Below are 20,303 nucleotides of genomic sequence, written 5' to 3'. Positions count from 1 at the left end.
AAAAATTAGAACAACAACTTCTCTCTTTATTATTTCTATTTTTACTGTATTTATTTATTTTTTATATTATAAATGTGAGTACTTATAATGCATATTAGGAGTATTATAAATGTTGATTTTAAAGTGTTTTTTATTTAAAAATATATCAAAATAATATTATTTGTTTTTTAAAAATATATTTTTAACATCAACATTTTAACATGATAAAAAATATTAAAAAAGTAATTTTTAATAGAAGTTTTCGCTAAATAAAAAATCTGTTTATACCAAACCCCGCCCCGCAAAAAAATAAAATTCAGCGATTAAACTACGCGTCGTTAGCAACTATGCCATGTCGGTTTCGGAACAAATTATTTTATCGATCAAGCGGTCAACGAAATGAGGCCGTGGACTAAAACCCTAAAAAGCCATAGAAGAAGAAGCAGCAGCAGAAAGTGAAAAACCGTTAACATCTGCGATGACACAAAAAAACAATCTATTCAAAGGCCAACAGAAGAAGAAAATAGTCCCACCTAATCGCCATGGAAAAATCACTCACATCCGCAAAGGTCAGATTGTTTGCTTCCTTGCAATCTCTAAAACTGTGTTTTTTATTTATTAGTTTCAAGAAAATTAAATAAATAAATCTCTAAATTTTGATTGCAGGGAAGAGATTTGTGAAGCCATCAAATTTTACGAAGGAGATGGATGCTGATAGGGTATGATTGCTCAATTTTGTAAACTGTTACTGCTTGATGATATTGTTAAAAGTCAATTAGCAGATGCTCTGACTTGCATTGGAAATTTTGTATTTCCTTACTGATAGATTACTATATTTATTGATTTGAAAACTAGTGTACCTTGTAAGAGTGAAGCATGTACTACAGATTTGTTTTGTATTCACAACTTCTTTAAAACGCACTTTGATTTATTGAAGATTTTAAAACCCAGATAAACTTTTGTTCTTTGGGTGATAATTATGCGTCTATTACTGATTACCAGCTCTCTTATTATAGTGGGCGCTGAGTATGAGCTGACGCTATAACTGGTCCAGTTTTGTTAGATTTGGTGGCTGGTTCAGCTAGTCACTTTATGCAGTTCTGGAGAAATTTTCTGTGTGTTTTTGTCTTCTGCTTTTTTCTATATAGTTTTTTCCAGCTGCAGAATTTGATTATTGTGGAGATGTAAGGGATGGTTATTTTCCCATACGTGGAGATTATACTGTGCAACTGCTCTTATAGAATCCAAGCCAGTCCTCTGCTCCTTCTTCATCTTTTATTCCTTTTATCTGTTTTTTTTTTAATGAGGATGCGCAAGAATTGCTGAAGACTTTTATGAAGAATCGAAGTTGTAAAAATACTACCGTATCTATTGCTGTAGTTTGCTTTTTGGGTATTGTTTTTTCAAAACCCAATCTGTGATCTTTCTCGGTGCTTTGTTCGGATTATCTTTGTTCATCTAGAGAGTCCTTCCATTCTGTTTTATCAGTTAGGGAAAGGGTGATGCCTAGATTTTGATTGTCTATACTGTTAAATTGACTGTTTTTATCTGTAAATCTTTCTTAATACAACAAAAGGAATTCAAATTATTCAATCAAGGGATTTTTCGTGGATCCGGGGGTAGAATTATACTCTGAAAGATCAAGATTGTAGTTATACATTACCCTTCTGGCCTCCAAGGCGAGATAGCAGATCACTCAACGTCAGTTAATTCTCACATGAGCTTGGATCGTATAAGATCACCCAAAAGTCCTTGTAAGCTGAAGTTAGCCTATATCTGCCTATTTTCTGGTGACTGGCATCACAACCATTGCTGTTATCGTATTATGTAACTGTATGTGTGGTCTATTGTGTGCATGGTGACCTTTTGAATCTTTGTATGGTTCAGTGATTGCTGATCTATGTTATCTTTGATGTGGGCCAGGAGCTAAGCAAGTTCATCAACAACTGTAACGAGATCAAAGCAGCTACTGCTGCGAACAAGGAAGGTGGTCAACTAAGCATTGTCAAACCACCACCAGAACCAGCAAGAGCTGCAAAGAAAGAAACTTGATGCTGCAAAATGTATGCTTTGCTTTATGCCTTTTTCATGTTTAGTTGGGAGGTCTCTCAATCAGTTTTGACAGTATATTAGATTGGATATGAGAGTTTTGCCCGACTTGGATATAAATGGTTGATTCGTTGAATGTAAACCATATTTCCTTGTAGCCCCTATCTATACAAGTTTTGGTAATCAAGTTTTTATCTTCTTTAACTTTTGGTTGAAACTTGAGATGGCTATTTTTCCATTCCAAATGAGAGAGGTAACGAATTTCCATTCAAAGAATCAACGGTCGTCAATCTTCAAGGCGAGGGGAGCCGAGGGAGAGTAATACCTTCGTGTGTAATGGAGTGTTTTCCCAGTATATATTAATTTTGAACAAACAGTGTTCTAGCTGTAATGTTGAACACCCCGTGGGGCGGCTGGGCTTGCCAATTGTTGCTGTCCCATCATTTTCCACTGCAACTGTTTTGAGAGAGACGAGACAGAATTGAGGTGGATCCTAGTCATCCGCATGCATGATGCTATCTCGATTCTCAAGCTTATTCAATCAGACCCACAGACATTAACCACACAGATCGCCCACAAGTTTGTCTGATTAATTGACTGGCTTCAAAAGGTGGAAAAAAGGTGTTGGTTACCCTTTACCAGTATTAGCTTTCTGGCACGTGACTCGTTTTGAATGGCCACATGGTGACCAAGGTTGTCTGAATGGAATAAAACGTGACCCCAACCCATGTCTTCCTTGACCCGTCACGCACCTACGTCGGGGATTTGGGCTCTATGTTATGGCGCCACGAAATAATTTTGACCGTGTTTTTCAAAATTCTTGGAAATCTTTTTATATTTTTATATATATATTAATATCCAAAATAATTTTTTAAAATTTATATATATATTAATAAAAAAACACTTTAAAAAAATTATTACCACGGTACTATAAACAACCTTCCTTTCTGTAGAGTACTTTTTTTATACAATTAAAAAAAACAGTTTTTGTTAAAAGAACCTTTTTTTCTCATTCAAGTCTAATGATTAAAGAACAGGGAGGTGAAAAAATTGTCTTTTAATAATTTTAGAAATAATTTTTTTATTTTCAAAAAAAAAAATTAATAGACAATATTTATTATATTTTAAAACTCGATCTAGAAGTCAACCCGGGACTTGATTCAGGTTACAGTTCGGAAAGATCAATCCGGTTGACCTGATATTAAAAGAAAAGAAAAGAAAAACAACTTTCTTTTGACCGTATTCTTTTTTTATATAAAAAAATAAACAGGATTTTAACCTTATTTTATCCCAGATTGATCTGAGTTTTTAACTGGCTTAGGTCAAGTCAATATTGTTGATCTTTAGGTCATATATATATATATATATATATATATATATATATATATATATATATTGATGGTGACAATAATAAGAAAAATTGAGTAATAATATACTTGGTTGTGAATAGTTTTTAAATATACATGTACAAACTTCATATCAACAAACATGAAGGATTTCATGGGAAAAAATCAGGAAGAAATCCAAGAAGAAAGCATGTTGAAGACTAAGGAAATAAATATTTATTTTAGTGTTTTATGTAAATCTTATATCTTATCTTGATAGTATAAAATTAAAATTAATCCACTCATTTCACTATAAGTACATTTATAATAATCGATTAAAAGAAATAGATAGTTCTAAAAATTCATCTAAGTTGAAACTAATAGATATGAAATTTTGCATTAACCAGATAACCGATTGTTTGTCTGTGACGAGCACATGAGAGTTCTGCAAAAACCAGTCGACTAATTTACTTCACAAATTCGAACCAGTTGACCGTTTCAGCCGCCAGTGAGATTATAATGGCTATAAACACATATATATCTTGCATGATTGTAAAATTAAGAAGTTGATCCGAACCCATATGATATACAAGCTAATTCAAGAGCAAAAACACATAATAATCATCAATCTTTGATTATATTCTAATTGATGTAATTAAAAGCTTCATATTTCAACATAGGAGATTCTCGTACTCAGTATACTCAAACACCTTCAAATTCTTTAAGTGTTATTTTATGAGATACAAAGATATTAGAACTTTGAATTGTATTATGCTTTACAGAGAAAGTTAATTGTAATAGCAAAATCACTCTTGTAAACCTTTAAGAGTTAGGTAAAAAATATTGGCATTGGTGGAAAAATATCTTCAAGTGGTATAAAAATATTGGTGTGAATTTATCAAGTGGCAATTTTACTCTTGAATTTGGACCAATAAAGGAATACAATATTCAATACCAGTTTGGTACTTGAGATGTAAATATAGGCTTGTCGAACCACGCTAAAATCAAGCTAGCAAATTCTTTCCCTGACCTATTTGTTTTAAGCAATTTAATTATGGTGTTGGTTATTGTGTTTAACTGAGTTAAATTGTATTATTTGCTAATATTAATGTAACACTTAATTCACTCCCTTGGATGTTATCGTTGCCTTAATCATAAAACAGAAAATCCTTCATCTGTTTTTTTTAAAACTTGAATCAAATTAGACCCCAGATTGACTTGAAACGGGTCAATCTATCAGGCCAATCTTGGTTTTGTAACTAGAGTTATTATAATATTGTTAATTTCAACACTCAATATAAATTAAAATAAAAAATAATATCTAATTATTTTTAAAATATAAAAGTTTGAGAACAATATATATTAAGAGTAAAATAAACTTTTTATGTTTTTAAACATTATTAATTATCAATCATAACCAAACATAATATATATCAACAATCACTATATCTTATACATCACAATCAAATATAATTTTATATATATATTCTTTTCTACCTTATCTTTAATGTTTCCATCGTCCATTTTATCCGAAATAATATTCAAACGATATCTAAGTATTGTACCCTTCCTTAAGTTTTTTTTTTTACCTTATTCGCTACAAGTGAAGCTCATGTCAGCCAAAAAAATAATAGTACCAAACAGCACAGTTAATTTAGAGAGAGAGAGAGAGAGAGAGAGGAAGCTAACTTATTAGTGTATTATTATTACACAACACGACAAGGTACATAACAGTATCTGGTTGGATTATGCCTCTCCTTCTCCTTCTCGGAAGTCAACACCCACCGTCCTTCGCTCTCATCATCAACACTGCCATCACAAAGAAATCTAAGCCGTTGATCACATTACCAAACCCCGCATCCATAACCTACGATGTATATACTCAGTACAAACCTCAGTACACGTGCCCTATCGATTCATGACACACCTAAGTACCTAACTATTAAGCAGTTCCCCTCCCATTGGCGCGTGTATTACACTATATCAAAAGGCACGTGTTGTTTCTGCAATATTCCGAGACTATTTGACCCTCTGGGTACCCGTTAATTATACAGAAGTAGCTTCGAATAATCTAGATTCGAGCTGAGCAGAACTATAAAGATGACAAAGCTCTCTTATCAAACTACAGCAGCCTCGTGTCAGTTGATTTATGTGTGCTCGGTCGTCAATATTCTGAGATTATGCGGTAATATAATAAAAGTATGTCCTCAAAATTACAGGGGAAAAAAAAGGAAAATAAAAAAGACATAGCAGCATCGCCACCATATATCACCTACCTAAAAAGACAGCCATGATCACCACAATATATCCATCAACATATTTTATACATACATACATCACCACACCATAGCAGCCGCCACCGGGAAGCTGACGTCACCACCACCACCATTATGGGTGCTGCAGAACCTGTAAGACAGGATACCGCAATTACTTTCTATAACTTCACGTTTTATTTTTTCTTTTTAAATTTTTACTTGGTTGGTGTCTTGTTTGAGTTGCTCACGGTTTCAGGATTTTTATTCTTCTTAGGTGGTAGAGAGAGAGAGTGAGAGGAGAGAGGAGGAGGAGGAGGAGGAGGAGGGGAATGAGAGGAAAGAAGAGGGGGGAGATGTGGAGAAAGGAGAAGTGTTGGGTGTCCAAGAAAAGGTGATAGACAGCAGTAACTTTGATGTGAATAACCAGTTTGGAGGTTCTCATGCGGCAATGATGCAAAGGTTGAACCCAACAAACCCTTTGAGGATTGTCATCGGTGGTTCTTCCAGAATGCCCACTCCTTCTCCTTCTCAGACTTCTCTGCCTCGTTCTGCACCAATCCCACAAGTAAGTTAATTTCTTGCTCTTCACAGTTACTACTCATGTACAAGATAGCTTCAGCTCCTTTTTCTTTCTTTCTTTTTTTGTTTTAAAGTTTTGATTTTTAGTTTTTTGAAGGTTTTTGCTTTCTGAATTTAGCAGTGATTACTAAACTCGGTTGATTATGAAGAAATCTTGAACATTTTTCCTTCTCCTTCTCAGGCTTCTCTGCCTCGTTCTGCACCAATCCCACAAGTAAGTTAATTTCTTGCTCCTCACAGTTACTACTCATGTACAAGATAGCTTCAGCTCCTTTTTCTTTTTTCTTTTTTTGTTTTAAAGTTTTGATTTTTAGTTTTTTGAAGGTTTTTGCTTTCTGAATTTAGCAGTGATTACTAAACTCGGTTGATTATGAAGAAATCTTGAACATTTTTTACCAGATATTTTTCTAAGTTTTGGTCTGTGTTAGTCAAACTGTTTTTTTTAAAAGCAATTAATTTGAACTTTATTAGTATGTTTATAGGATATAGAAAGGGCTTCATAAATTCTTTATTGTTTTTCAAGTCAGTTATATAAATTTAACAAGAAAGTAGTTATATGCGCCCCCCCCCCCCCCCCCCCAAGCAAAAAATAGAACTTTTGCTGATTTTTGAAGTTATTGATCTGAAATATTTTTGGGTTTCTCGCTTTGTGACCAGCCATCACAAACAACATTGAATTCAAGAAGATACACCAACAAAATATCTCTGTTTCTGTTTGTCTTTCACATGGTTGCCGCTGTTGGGCTAGTATCTTTCCTTATATTCAAGGGAATTCAAGGACTAATAGAAGCTTCAGAAAGTGTTAAAAGGAAAGAGAGGAGGATATTGAAGTTTTACCTCCCACAAGTTGAAACAGCATCTCTATTAAGCATTACTCTTGCGTTTGTATGGCAAAAGGCAGTTAGACAATGGCCCAGGATCATGGTTCCCTTCATATTGTGGAGCTCTTTTTTCTTGTCGTTATCGGCCGGAATTCTTTTAATTTGCTTCCAAAGGGCTTCTACCGATGGTGTTGGAGTTTGTCTTATTGCTTTCGCAATCGGCAATGGCTTATATGCTTGTTGGGTTACCCAGAGAATTGGATTTTGCACCGAGATTTTGATTAAATCGCTTGAACCGGTTCCAAAATTCGGTGATTTGAACCAACCCACTTATTGGATGCTTGTAGTTGGATTCTTGTGGATGTCTTTGTGGATTTTAGCTGTAATTGGAGCCATGAATTTCTACTTTACTCCTTTGGTAATTATTGTATTGGTTTTAAGCTTGGCTTGGACTGCAGAAGTTATGAGGAACATCGTTAATTTGACTGTGAGTAGGGTGATTGCTCTATATTATCTTCGAGGAATGCAATCTATCCCTCAGAATTGTTTCCAAAGAGCTTTTACTCAGAACCTTGGAAGTGCTTGTTTGGGGTCTCTTTTTGTGCCTACTATTGAAGCACTGAGAGTTGTTGTTCGGGGTTTGAATTTGCTAGAGGGAGAGGATGAATTCATGTTTTCTTGTGCTCATTGCTGTCTTAATGTTATGCAGTCTATCTTCAGATATGGCAACGGCTGGGCCTTTGTACAGGTAATATCTCTTTTAAAACTTCACCCCAACAAATTTACTTACCGTTTGCTTTGTTTCTTGTAAGAAATCCTAAAATGGGCGCTCTGCTCGAGTTGAAGCACATGTATATAATCTGGCATTGCAGGCAAATCAGTTTTGAAAAGTTATTGCTTAGTTCAGGAACATTTTTTTGTTGCCTTTTTCTGATAGCCGAGTTACCCGTCTTTTGCCTGAGTTATCATCTCCACTGTTTATTGTGGTCCGATTCACATCATCTATAAAACTCCATTCTTAGTATGGCCATCTCAGATCGATTGATCGTCTAAACCTTTGTGGCAGGTAGCAACATATGGAAAAGGATTTGTGCAGGCGTCACAAGACACCTGGCAACTATTTGTAAGACAAGGAATGGAATCCATTGTCGACTCTGACATAACCAGCTCGATTTGCTTCCTCACAGGTGTATGCAGTGGATCCATTTGCGTTATTGTTGTGGCTGCCTGGACTGCCAGAGTGCATCAAACCTTCACTGCTACTCTCTCGCTCCTGTCCTTTTTCATTGGATACCTCATGGTTGGTAGCTCTTATTTGCAAATTCTATACTTTATTTACTCGACCTTGTGTTCATATCATGTGATCAACTTGGACATTCTATAATCTATACCAAAGAATCTTTTTTCAACCAACAAGTTGATTAACATAATTCATTGTTTAATTTGATGTGTCAGACCAGGATTGCCATGGCAGTGCCGCATGCCTGTGTGAGCTGTTACTATGTTTGCTACGCAGAAAATCCTAGTAACATATTGTTTGATAAAACCATCCAGGATCATCAAATGACGATGGCCGATCGCGGTGTTGCTGCGGCCACGCCTCGAGTGCCCCGTAGATTTTCAGCAGCTGAGGCATGATATCTTCCCCAAGAAGTTAAGGAATTTTGTGGTCACAGCCTGATCGCATACTTTCAGAGATGTACCATTCCCTTGGTCACTTTCAGGGGTTGGGGGTCCAAGGACTTGGCTCGAGCCAGTTAAACTTGAGGTGATTTGTCGACTTGAATGGCTGAGGTGCCCGTGCCCGTGCTGGTGCCGGTGCTGATGAATCTGAAAGCTCAAATACTCTTTTATTGGGTGTTCCTGAATTGTGGAGAGCCCACTGGGATTCCAAATCAACAAGGCTACCAATGAAAATTGTCTTCTTGGTCTTGTCCTTTGCATATACTTTTAGGATATTCCATGGAAGTAATAATTGATAAAAGCTTCACCATTATTTAATCACTAATTACTTCTCTCTCTATATGCTAAAACAACCCATTACTGCTTATTTTAGATGTGGTATTAAATGTTTATTAATCTTTCAATATAAACTTGTAACTTGTAAGAAACCTCCTTGAGGAATGATTGACAACTCTTTTTGAAAGTGATACAACTGTCATAGAATTTGTTTTTTTTTTACACTGGTTCTTATTTAAAAATATATTAAAATAATATTTTTTTAATTTTTAAAAATTTAATTTTAACAGTGATGCATCAAAACAGATTGAAAATATAAAAAAATAATTTAAATCTATTAAAAATCGAAGACTTTTAAAAGCGCTCCTCCACGCACACCACCGTGTCAAGATTAAAATATGGTGGTGGCTTAACTAAAATAATGCTTCCAACAGGCAGCGTGTTTGGTTCCTCTTCCTTAAAATATTACAAAAACTTGTCAAAAGGAGAAAAAAGAGGTACGAAGAGCTGGCAAACTTGATAGGTTTTTGACCCTGTTTGGTTTGAAGATTGATTTTAGTTTTTTTTTTTGTTTGGAACTCGCATAAAAATATATATATTTTTAATTTTTAAAGATATATTTTGTGCTTTAAAAAAATTATATCTTTGAAAAAAAGTCATTATACCTCTAACCCAAACACACTTACAAGTATGTAGTAAGTGTTTATTGTTTCATGAATTTTTTTATTTTTTTCTATTTTTAAATTATTTTAATATATTAATATCAAAAACAAATTTAAAAAAATAAAATAAATATTTTAATATATTTTTGAACAAAATACACTTTAAAAGTAACATCTATTATTATTACAATTTACAAACACTCTTTAGACCTTCTCAATTTATTATAATAAACTACATAGTAGACTAGTCTTGGTGTCAGCATATTACCACAAGGCTCGACTATTATTTTTGTGCAAAAAATAATGTTAGGCTATTGCAAGAATGTTTTAAAAAATATATGTAACTCGGGTTATAAATCCGATTAAGTTAAATAAGTAGACTCTATTTCAATTAAATGGAAAAAGAAATTGATAGTAGATTAATCAAATCTAAAAAGAAAGAAAATTAGAATAACTTGAAAAAATTAATTAAATGAAACAAACTATGTATCTCAATTCACGAGCCAGTCAACATGGAAAAATAAAATGGAGTAAAAAAATGACATAAAAAATTGATCCTGGTTAACCTAGGTTAGGATCATAAACTTGTAATCCTAGTAATGAAGGCCAAGTCAACCCAAGATATCTTATCAAATTCAAGGCCCAAATCATGAGATCGTAATAACTCGATAAAAAATAAAGAGAATTATAAAGGCTTTTAAAAAAAATCATGTTAACTTTTCAAATCTGTAACCCAAGTCACTAGACCCGAAACATCTTGTATAGAAAAACCAAGAAGTTTAATTCCTGCTCAATTAAATATTGAAGGATGAAATTGAAAAAAGAATTATCTTTATTCAAAATGATTAAAAAAATATAAAATAAAAGAATAAAATCAAAATTAAAATTAAAAATAATTTTTTATATTTGATTGAATAGTGGAATTGAAGAGAAAAATCAATTTAGCAAAAAACCCCCAAAAATCAAAACAATAAGGATTAAAATTGGCATAAAAATAAATATAAAAATTATTAGATGGTGAAATTAAAAGGAATAATCACTTTTACAAGATGATTAAGAAAAAAAATTAAAAATTAAAACAATGAGGATCAAATTGAAAAACATAATATCATCAATTTAGATTGAATGATGAAATTAAAAACTAATAAGACTTTTACAAAATAAACAAGGAAAAAAATAGAAATCAAAAGCAAAATAACTAAATTAAAAATATAATATTTAATAAATTATAATTAAACGATGAAATTAAAAATAAATAAAATTTATATAAAAAAACCATAACGAAACAAAATTCAAACTGTAATATTTTAAAGAAAGAAAAAAAAAAGTTTATGAATGACCAATTAGACCTCTAACACCGACACGAATAACTCCACACGAAGAAAACGGGGTGATGGTACCAAAAATATCAAACCCAACAAATCAGATAAAAAAAATTCAACACTTGACAACACATGGATAATTAGTTTTTTAATATTTTACAGATCAAATATTCTACAACAATAGTTCAAGATTTGACAATTAAGTAATCAACTTTGAAGTCCAAAAACATTAATCGGTGTTGAAGCCACACTGTTTGCAAGTTATAAGATAAGAGAGAAGAAAAGAGACGGCCAAGGAATTTCTTTGTCAACAAGCCTTTGCTTGTTCTAGCAAATCTGAAATGGATAAATCTCCTGTCACTTTTCTTTTCAAAACCAGGAAACCCCATTGATGACTTCTCAGTAGACGCGACGACTCCTCTCTCTCTCTCTCTCTCTCTTCCATGACCAAGCGTAACGTGTATTCTATAAACTTCGTATAGAAATATATCTCTAGTCTTTGTAGCTTTACACGACGCTCATAAGCGACGGCGGATGCAATACATTATCAAGAAACCCAGTACAGAATATGACAGCCATCAAACAGGAGGGGCAGGCCACTGTTCTCAATTAGTGACCATTCCTGTTCATACAATGACAAGAGAGTTGTAGGGTAGATTAGAGACTAGGATTCTGGCTTCCCTTTCTCTCGCGTGCTTCTTTTTTTTCCTTCTTTTTTTGTCAACAAGCCTCCAGCACCATCCCTTGAATTCCACCGGCCCTGCAAAAACATTTCCTTTCCTTCATGTAATTAGATAAAAAGAAATCGGACAGTTTTTTTCTTTAAAATATATTAGCATTGTGAGTGGATTAGGTAGAGTTTCTTTCTGGGACTCTTTATTCGGTCAGTTGATCACATTATTTACGAAAACTATAATGCTATGGATAAGATTTTTTTTTCAATTTGTTGCCTGATCCTAGCAACTTAACCTGGAAGAGTTTCCAGAAGAGAGCCTGGTCAACTCACCGAGCCATTCTTGCCCTCTCTTATTCCTGGACAACATCACAATAGAATCATTATTTTATGAACTTTGAGAATTTGATAGAGACACCGGATCCGAGATATTTTTTATACAGAGAGCAACCTACATCATTGAGATATTGAACTTTAATTTATATTTTAGTGTAATTTATATAATTTTTTAGGTGAGATTTATTAATTAGATTTTATTTGTTAAGTATTAAGATATTGAATTTTAACTTATATTTTAGTTTAATTTATATGAATTTTTAATTAAAATTTGTTAATTAGACTTTATTTGTGAGGTTTCATTTAATTATTATTAAATATTTTATTTAATATATTATAAATCCAATCATTTGTTCTAGTTAGAGTTTTAGTATTTATATTTTTCTAAATGTTAGATAGTTTTTTTATGAATAGAAGAAAAATTACAGACTTTTATATTTTTTAAACCCCCATTCTTCTCTTTGCTTTTAATTCTTAACTTTTTCTCTTAAAACTTTTTTATTTAATTTTTTGAGTTCATTATTCCGCATGAGAATTCTTTATTTTGGCGTGCATAACTAGCCATTTTGTGACGAGAGATGTCCACGGTTTCTGCCCTTTGAAGGTGCGAGTAAAAGGAATTCTGAGGACTACTGTAATTGAATTGCCAATTCGCACTCTCCCAAGTTTCATTAACAACCTACAGGTGCTATGCATATAATGCTCATCCTTTTCTTGTCCCGGTGTGTCCTTAAAGAGGAGGAAGTTTTTGTCACGCCATGAAAGACGGTAGCAAGCTTTCAGAGTTTTCACCATCAACTTGAACACGAATTTTTCCAGAGTAGATTTTGACAATCAACCACCCATGCTCGCTTTCGCTGCTAAAGTAGGCAACAACTCCCTGTAATAATAACTGAGGGGATAAAAAAAAAAAAAAAAAAAAAAAAAAAAAAAAAAAATAACTGAGGGGATAATTCTGCAGATAAGCCCTCGTTGGTAACTCTGCGCAGAGACGTTCCAAGCCCTCTAAGCCTTAAGATTATTAATGCGCGAGTTAACAGGCCTGAGGATCACACCAACCATAACTTTCGAGTCCAGTTCTTGCTATCAGAAATAGTAGGGCATCTTTCACTTCGTGTTCTTGTATTTGGAGTTTAATCTCAAGTTTCAACCTAGCTCAACTACACTGGTACAGTAGCCACCTTTGAACAGCAGAAGCTGCACATTAACTTCTACTAATAACCACATTACTTTGGTGTCACAGCAACCCTATCACTCAACGCTACCACATTGAGACGCGTTTCAAACTCTAGAAGAGCATCCATACCCTCACGAGTCACAGCAGCCTTTGTCTTTAGTTGAATCCATTTCTTGCTACACAATGACATTTAACTTCATTTACCTTAGAAAAATAAAAAAGAAAAAAACCATTTTACTTTGTTTTCTCTGGCATTTGGCGGCCTTGAGTTGAGGTGGAGCTTCCACCTAGCACAGCTACCTTATTGCAGCTCCTAAATAACAGAAGCCATATCCAAATGCAAGCTTTCTGCAGCAATCAATCCTCTACGGAAATCGGCATCTATGATACCTTTGAAGCAAAAAAAAAACCTTAAAGACAAACAAATCCAGAGGCATGGTACACAGAAAAACACTAGTCTTATTCGTCTGAGTATCTGCAGAAAGAGAAGCAACTTTACCACGCTTCAAAATATCATTAAGCTCAGGTTACCATCATATCATAGTCGTACATAGTGGGTGAATGCACAAGCATACTAGTCAGAGAGACATAGAGGTCTTGACAAAATCTAAAAAGCATCACAAGTTTCCAACTATTATTTCATCTCGAGTAACTTGGATGAAATGATTTGTGATAAACAGAAACCAAACTATCAGTCAGTTTGCAATTTTTGGGATGTCAAACAAATGGGATGGGAAGTGTAAATACTGTATACTTATAGCAGATGTACAATTGATAGTGAATGGTAGCGTCAGTAGAATTTCAAAATTGGCACAAAAAAAATCTAGAGAAGAAGGTGCAAATACCATTACTCGGCATATATCGAAGAAGCAGTAAGTAGAAATAGCAATGCAACTCCCAGTCTTCTAGTGCATTATTATCACAGCTAAACAAACAATCTATAATACTCGATACAGACAAACAGTATTCTAACATAACTAAAAAGTATAACACTCACTTCTCCAACTAGTCAGTGACCATTCACCGTCAACCCGTTTTTGATTCTGCCTTGGTGCCAGCTTTTGCCTCTGATTTCAATTCTGGTCGAGCTTCCATGGGCCTGACACCACCTGAACAACACCCACCACCATGGTGGTGGTGGTGGTGACCATGATGATGACTCTGCTTTCCCTTCAGCTGCTTCCTCATATCATATGCATCCTCCCCATCTGCATAATACTTTGCTTCCACATCATGGATCTTATAGCCTAATGTTTCTGTATACAGATTGAAAGCTGCGCGATTACTCTTCCTCACATGCAGAGACACATACTCTGCTCCAAATACCTGTTCCACAAACTCAATCAATAAGAAACGTGGCCAAAATGTAAAACGCAAATTTATGACTAAATTAATATAAATCTAATCACTAAAGATTGCCTTATATCTAAAATAAAAATCAAATATGATAAAATGTCCTCTTAAAATCGATATAGTTCCATTAGATTCCAATAAATTACAGCCATTTTGATAACCAGATAAAACATATAAAAAAAATAATATCTATCAATGTATCCACCCATTCAATTAGATTCCACAATACTTCAAGAATCTACATAAAACAGACAAAAAAATCACTACACATTCCAAGAACCAAAAAAACCCTTATTCTCAAAATTGATGCTTTTCATTCAGCAATTCAAAAGGAAATACAACCTAATCACTCAAATCCCTGAAATTCCAAGTGCAAAAAACAAAAAGATGTCGAAATTCAAGAAAGAAAAGGCTGAATCCTTAGACCTGTTCCATGGCGGTTTGGGCGGCGTTCATGAGCTTGGTAGCGAGGCCAAGCTTACGGTGAGTACGAAGGACAGCGAGAGAAGTGATATGACCATGACACTCGTTCGATTCTTCTTCCATTTTGGCCAAAACGTAACCGACAATTCGGCCGTTGTAATCTTCAGCGACATAGAGGAGATGCGGCCAAGAGAGGATGTGGTAAAAGTAATATTTCATCTGGTAATTTTCGGGCAAGCATAGCAAGTTGCATGCTTGCATCGCCAACAAGTCGTCTATGGTCGCCTTCCTTATGCACACCATGCTGGAGGAGATTCAGACGTCGTTAGGGTTTCGGTTTTTGCCTTGTCTGCAGGAAATGAGAAAAAAACTAGTGCAAGGGAAGCTTAAAAGGTTAATTGATTAATTAATTAGATTTGGAATTTTTAGTTTGGGATCATATCAAATTGGGCTTGGGCTTTTATTTTTATTAGATGAGTGGAAATACATATGATTTACCTGCTATTTTAAATAAAATCTTAGTAAGTAAATAAATAAATTAGAAAGTGCAGGCTTTTCCTTGGAGTTACATACCATCATCATTATTGTTTTTTTTTTTTAAAAAAAATATATATATATATATATATTAAAAAAATATTTTTTAATTTTATTTATTTATTTTTAACATCAATATATCAAAATAATTTAAAAATACTAAAAACAATAAAAAATTCAAATTGTTATTAAATGATGTTACAAACACTCTAACTAGTCAAAGGCATGCGCTGAATAACTTTAATTTCCAGATCAAAATACTTACAACACAAATCATCCTCGAAAACATTTAAGTTTTGAAACTGTTGGCCGGGAGGCATCCCCATCACTTTGGGATTTACCGGCAAGAAATTACTTGGACATACAAGAAAATTGCTCAAGAGTTGGCAAAGTAATTCATTTGCATCACTCAACTTTCCAGGACAGTCAACCTCCACATAAGCAAGCATTTCGTTCTTTTGATGAGAAGCTGCTGGACAAAACGAGAGAATAATGATGGATCACAGAGCCCGGATTGCCTTGACCATTTCCATTCACAGCATCAACACCCTTCTTCTTCTTCTTCTTCTGTCACTTTTTGTTTAGCATTCATGTGAAGGCACTGTAGAATCATTCTTTGTCATTATCATTTGTCTGACTATACTGCTAGTTTAGTTCCCTCAAATTGTTGAATTTCCACATTCTGATGTTCTTGATGTTGTGTGTCGTGATGACCTTCTGCATCCCAACAGCCAAGCATGTGATAGGAGGTCGAACAGTTTTAGGGATTCTGTCAATGTTGTAGTCATAAGGAAGCCTCTTTCCTATCTTCCTTTCTATTACTCCATGAGTATACCCAGAACTTGTCGAGGTGCCATGGTCCATGACATAGCTTGAAAGGACTTCTCCAGTGTTCTGATCTAAAATACGCAGCACGCCGTCAATTCCACCAACTACCAGTGTTGAAGTGTCGCTACGCATGTGTTGCAAAGAATATACAACATTTGGACTCACCCGTGTTTTCCAAAGTTGTCTCATAGTCCTATAAGATAACAAAAAAAAAAGGAAAAAGAAAAGGCTCATCAGTTGTAAGTGATGGAAGGACACATAAAACTAAACAAAAACTGCAGGGCCCTTAGGACATGATGACAAGAGGACTGGAAACAAGGAGAAAGAATAAGGTCATGTTACATTACTTCTAATAAATTCTCACATATACTGGTAGAGAATTCCAACGCATCCATATGGTGGCTTTTAATTAAAGCCAGCTCAATTTAGCGAATAAATTAAACAACATGCCAAAACCAACATAGCATGCAACAGATAAGGAGGGTTAGAATACATCTACGTTCATATATACATACAGAGAGAAGAGTATCGATCCGTCACACGGCCACCAGAAGTTCAGTATGGTTTATTAAGTTGAATGCTAAATAGTTAGAAAACTATCTTAACTCTGGCCACTATGTCCCTTTGCATGGGCTGAGCAAGTAGGAGGGGTATCAAGGATACAAATGCTTGGTGTTCCCCATCTTTTGCTAGCATCATTGATCAATTGTCTTCTCACACAACAATTGTGCTTTTTTGGGCATAGTAGTACAAGTTAACGTTGCTAATATAAAATACCATCATAACATATTTGGGCAACAACAGAGAATGAGTGTGATTTGTTTACCTAAGGTCCCAACAAGAAGCATATCCAGCAGTAGTTCCAGCAAACACTTGATGAGAAACAGGGTTGAAACACAAACTCTTTATGCCTGTCAGAAGAAGTTGAATCAGAATAACACAATGTCAATGGGATGCCCAGAGGCCAATCTACTGTTTCTCACCCTGGCAGAAAACACAAAATGCACTAACACTCTAAAACTGTATGCTACCATTAGTGCAACATTACAATAAAAGAAAAATTGTTAAGAATACAAAATGCATGACCAGAATCCAAATTTACTCAGAAAAACGGAGCCCATACATTACAAACCTGTGGAATCAGTGGGTCTCAGTGTAGCCACCCTCTGGTCAGATGAAAGACCAGATATTGTGATTCTTCCTAGAGAGGAACCACTAATAATTAATTGATCTTCACTTAAAGATAAACAAGTCACAGGTTCAGCGTGCATCCTGCAAAGAGGAGATTAAAATATAAGAAAATGCAAGAGATCATTGTTCCAAAAAAACAAACCACAGAAAAATGGGCACGGTCATGGCTAACTGCTCAAGAATGACCTAAGCCTACCCACTGGAATTTCAAGGAGTAATGGAAACAAAGAGAAGAAAACAGGAAAAAAAATAATTCCCTGCACATACCTAACGATTCGAGAACATTTCTTACTGTACATGTCAAACACACGAGCTGTCCCGTCTTCGCATCCAACCACAGCCTCTGGATCAAAGTAACTTTAAGGAGAGAAGGGACCAAATTACTTTTTCCACCCACACAAATAAAAAAGAAAGAAAGCTTTCATTCTAAAACATTCAAGCAAACCAGCTTGCCATCACCTAAATGGAATTGCAAAGATGAAATAAAAGAACATTTAAGGAGAAATAATAAATGATACATTCATTAATTAAATGGAAATTTGTGATCAAATTAGTACAATATTGTGCTATTACACTTGTCTATGATTGGGATTGGAATTACTATGAGCAACAAGGATGTCAAAAAAGAACAGAAAAGAGAACATCCAATGCACTCTCGCTTTCTATAAAAGAGGATAGCTGTTATACGAACAGTGCACTTCTCACCTAAGGTAAACTTGTTAACTCATACCCAGTAACTAAAGGAGAATTTGAAATGAAACAAGAAATCGGTATAAGTTGACCTACATACCGCATGCATGAACCCTTAATGAATTGGCCTTCACGTGAGGGAAATATACTTCTCTGCCCATTGCGCCTCCATATGCATATTCGTGTACCAACCAAACCAACAATCTAAAATATAATTGAAGATGTTCAGAAGATGTTTATCCAGTTGTGAATGTTGAATCATGATTTGTTTTTGTAATCAGTATCATTTATAAATATGCAAAACAAAGGTGTATTAACAGATGGTATCCATCACTACTATCCGGTGAACTATGTCAATATAAGGAATGACTGCCTTTTTCTTCAGTGTCATGCACTTGAATAAAAACAGGTTGGGCAAATCAGGTTCCATAAACATAAGATACTTGAAGGAATTACACGCTTCTACAAGTTACCTTGCTCTCATCAAAATCAAAGTCAACCAGAGATACTCCATCTGGAATGGAATATTCTTCTATGCATTTGTAGCTTTCTAGTGACCAGAGACGCATAACCTGGTATCATTGCTATGCAAAATGTTAGCAAAATTGACTAGTGCAGCAGCATCCCCTATTCAGGAAAACAAGGAATGGGCACCACATGAATGATGACAACAAAATAAAATTTTTAGAAATGTGCATCCAGTCAATCATTTAAGACATGAAAAATGAAATATTGAACTTCGCATGCTCTTTGAAGATCATAAGGTACTTCACCATATTGTTATCATTACTTTCAAGATCATTGCAGCTAGGCCTACATGTAAATAAAATCAAAAGAAAAAATAAAGCCCAAATAGATGTGTCATCTAGTCGAACATCATCCTATAAGTTGGCAGAGAGAGACCAGACCTTATCACCAACACCGGTAAGAACCAAGCCCCTCTTCATACGGCACTGGTCAACCCTGATAAAAACCAAAGTTAGAAAACACCACACACACAATCACTCAAATATCCATTCATAAAAAGAATTTTTCTTTACAGTTTTCAAGATCTAATAAAATATTTCGTGTTTTCATCCCAGTAAAAAGACATGATTAAAGAAGAAAATAAAAAAGGGATATGTAGTGTACCCAAGAGAATGCCCTTTCCATTGATCAATGTGAAGAGAACCTTGTACTAAAGATTGCCTTTGGTGCTCTATTGCTAACTCTTCCAAATACACATTCAATGATTCCTCTGAAAAATCACTTCTGCTACTTCTTCTTTGTTGCTTCAAATAGAGTAATTGCAGTAACTTCGATCTTTTTATGATCTCGTTCCTTCAATTACACACACAGACACGCGGAATGACTTCGGTAGAGAAGCAGAGAGTTTCGTATTTGCAATTATCTGAAATAGAGAGTGAGAGGCGCATGTAAGTTGTAAATAATACCAGAATTTGCAAACGGCAGAGGAGCGAACGACATCGAAGAGACCGAGGTAGGAGAATATGATACAGAGTGTGTCATGTTCCAGCGACCTTATTGATGTCGGAGTTGTCGAGCTCCTCTTCTTCGGCGGAGACCGTTTGCTTCCTGGTGGCGGGCCCATCCTCTTCTGGCGGTAGCAACTCTAGCTTTGCACCAGGAGAGGTGGAGAGAGATATACAAGTCACCACTAACTAATTCTAACGACAGTCTTTCAGAAGAAAACACGAGGAGATCCTATTTCAAACGACCTGTAGTTTTAATGGCAGAAACTCAGTCAGCGTGTTTGTAACTCTCTTATATTAGATTTATAGAGGTTTTAATAAAATATCATAAACATTTTCAGTTTCAATAATTAGATTTTAAAAAATATTTAAGTTTTAAAAAATAATATAAAATTAAAATACTAATGTTAAAGAAAAGATGAGGAGAGTAATGCAGAAAAATAAATTGAATTCAATAGTAAATTTAATTTATTTATTAATTGAATTCAAATTAAATAATATAATTAAATTAAACTATAATAAAAAAGCATTTTAAATAGTCAAGAAAGGATATTATTTGAAAAAGTTTTGGGGATTGAGATATATTGAGACGTATGATTATGCCCTTAAGATGCGTTATTGAAGAGATATTTTTCTGCTTTAAATATAATTGTGTCATGCTATCTGACTAATATT

General features: G+C 34.4%; 5 protein-coding genes across 5 annotated transcripts in view; 2 read left to right on the top strand and 3 right to left on the bottom strand.

Annotated features, from left to right (window-relative positions):
- The window catches only part of LOC133680148 (RNA polymerase sigma factor sigD, chloroplastic), a 30,062-nt gene extending 16,735 nt beyond the window's left edge, over nucleotides 1-13,327 (bottom strand). The window contains exons 1-2 of the mRNA XM_062102968.1: nucleotides 13,191-13,327; nucleotides 10,453-10,457 (exon numbers count right to left, since the gene is read on the bottom strand). Coding sequence (XP_061958952.1) covers nucleotides 10,453-10,457; nucleotides 13,191-13,327 — 142 coding nt within the window. The remainder of the gene's footprint in view (nucleotides 1-10,452; nucleotides 10,458-13,190) is intronic.
- Nucleotides 348-2,232, top strand: LOC133679673 (uncharacterized). The gene is made up of 3 exons (XM_062102344.1): nucleotides 348-548; nucleotides 646-698; nucleotides 1,903-2,232. Exons 1-3 carry the CDS (start codon nucleotides 458-460, stop codon nucleotides 2,029-2,031), a joined length of 273 nt encoding a protein of 90 aa, XP_061958328.1. The 5' UTR covers nucleotides 348-457; the 3' UTR covers nucleotides 2,032-2,232.
- Nucleotides 5,438-9,016, top strand: LOC133680510 (protein PNS1-like). Its single transcript, XM_062103501.1, has 6 exons — nucleotides 5,438-5,761; nucleotides 5,883-6,173; nucleotides 6,369-6,401; nucleotides 6,845-7,756; nucleotides 8,075-8,308; nucleotides 8,464-9,016. The coding sequence occupies exons 1-6, from the start codon at nucleotides 5,744-5,746 to the stop codon at nucleotides 8,644-8,646; spliced, it is 1,671 nt and encodes a 556-aa protein (XP_061959485.1). The 5' UTR covers nucleotides 5,438-5,743; the 3' UTR covers nucleotides 8,647-9,016.
- Nucleotides 13,328-13,961: 634 nt separating the features above from the next.
- On the bottom strand, nucleotides 13,962-15,299 carry LOC133679200 (N-terminal acetyltransferase A complex catalytic subunit NAA10). The gene is made up of 2 exons (XM_062101732.1): nucleotides 14,917-15,299; nucleotides 13,962-14,463 (listed from the first exon to the last, which is right to left on the bottom strand). The coding sequence occupies exons 1-2, from the start codon at nucleotides 15,214-15,216 to the stop codon at nucleotides 14,164-14,166; spliced, it is 600 nt and encodes a 199-aa protein (XP_061957716.1). The 5' UTR covers nucleotides 15,217-15,299; the 3' UTR covers nucleotides 13,962-14,163.
- A 312-nt stretch (nucleotides 15,300-15,611) lies between these two features.
- LOC133679353 (F-box/WD-40 repeat-containing protein At3g52030) lies at nucleotides 15,612-19,900 on the bottom strand. Its single transcript, XM_062101922.1, has 9 exons — nucleotides 19,590-19,900; nucleotides 19,288-19,476; nucleotides 19,065-19,119; nucleotides 18,630-18,728; nucleotides 18,257-18,360; nucleotides 17,734-17,823; nucleotides 17,408-17,547; nucleotides 17,102-17,186; nucleotides 15,612-16,468 (listed from the first exon to the last, which is right to left on the bottom strand). Exons 1-9 carry the CDS (start codon nucleotides 19,745-19,747, stop codon nucleotides 16,093-16,095), a joined length of 1,296 nt encoding a protein of 431 aa, XP_061957906.1. The 5' UTR covers nucleotides 19,748-19,900; the 3' UTR covers nucleotides 15,612-16,092.
- Between the last annotated feature and the right edge of the window lie 403 nt (nucleotides 19,901-20,303).

Source organism: Populus nigra, chromosome 19 (genome assembly GCF_951802175.1).
Source record: "Populus nigra chromosome 19, ddPopNigr1.1, whole genome shotgun sequence".
NCBI classification, from domain to species: domain Eukaryota; kingdom Viridiplantae; phylum Streptophyta; class Magnoliopsida; order Malpighiales; family Salicaceae; genus Populus; species Populus nigra.
Note: the sequence above shows the minus strand (reverse complement) of the source record. Positions and strands in the feature narration are given on the sequence as shown.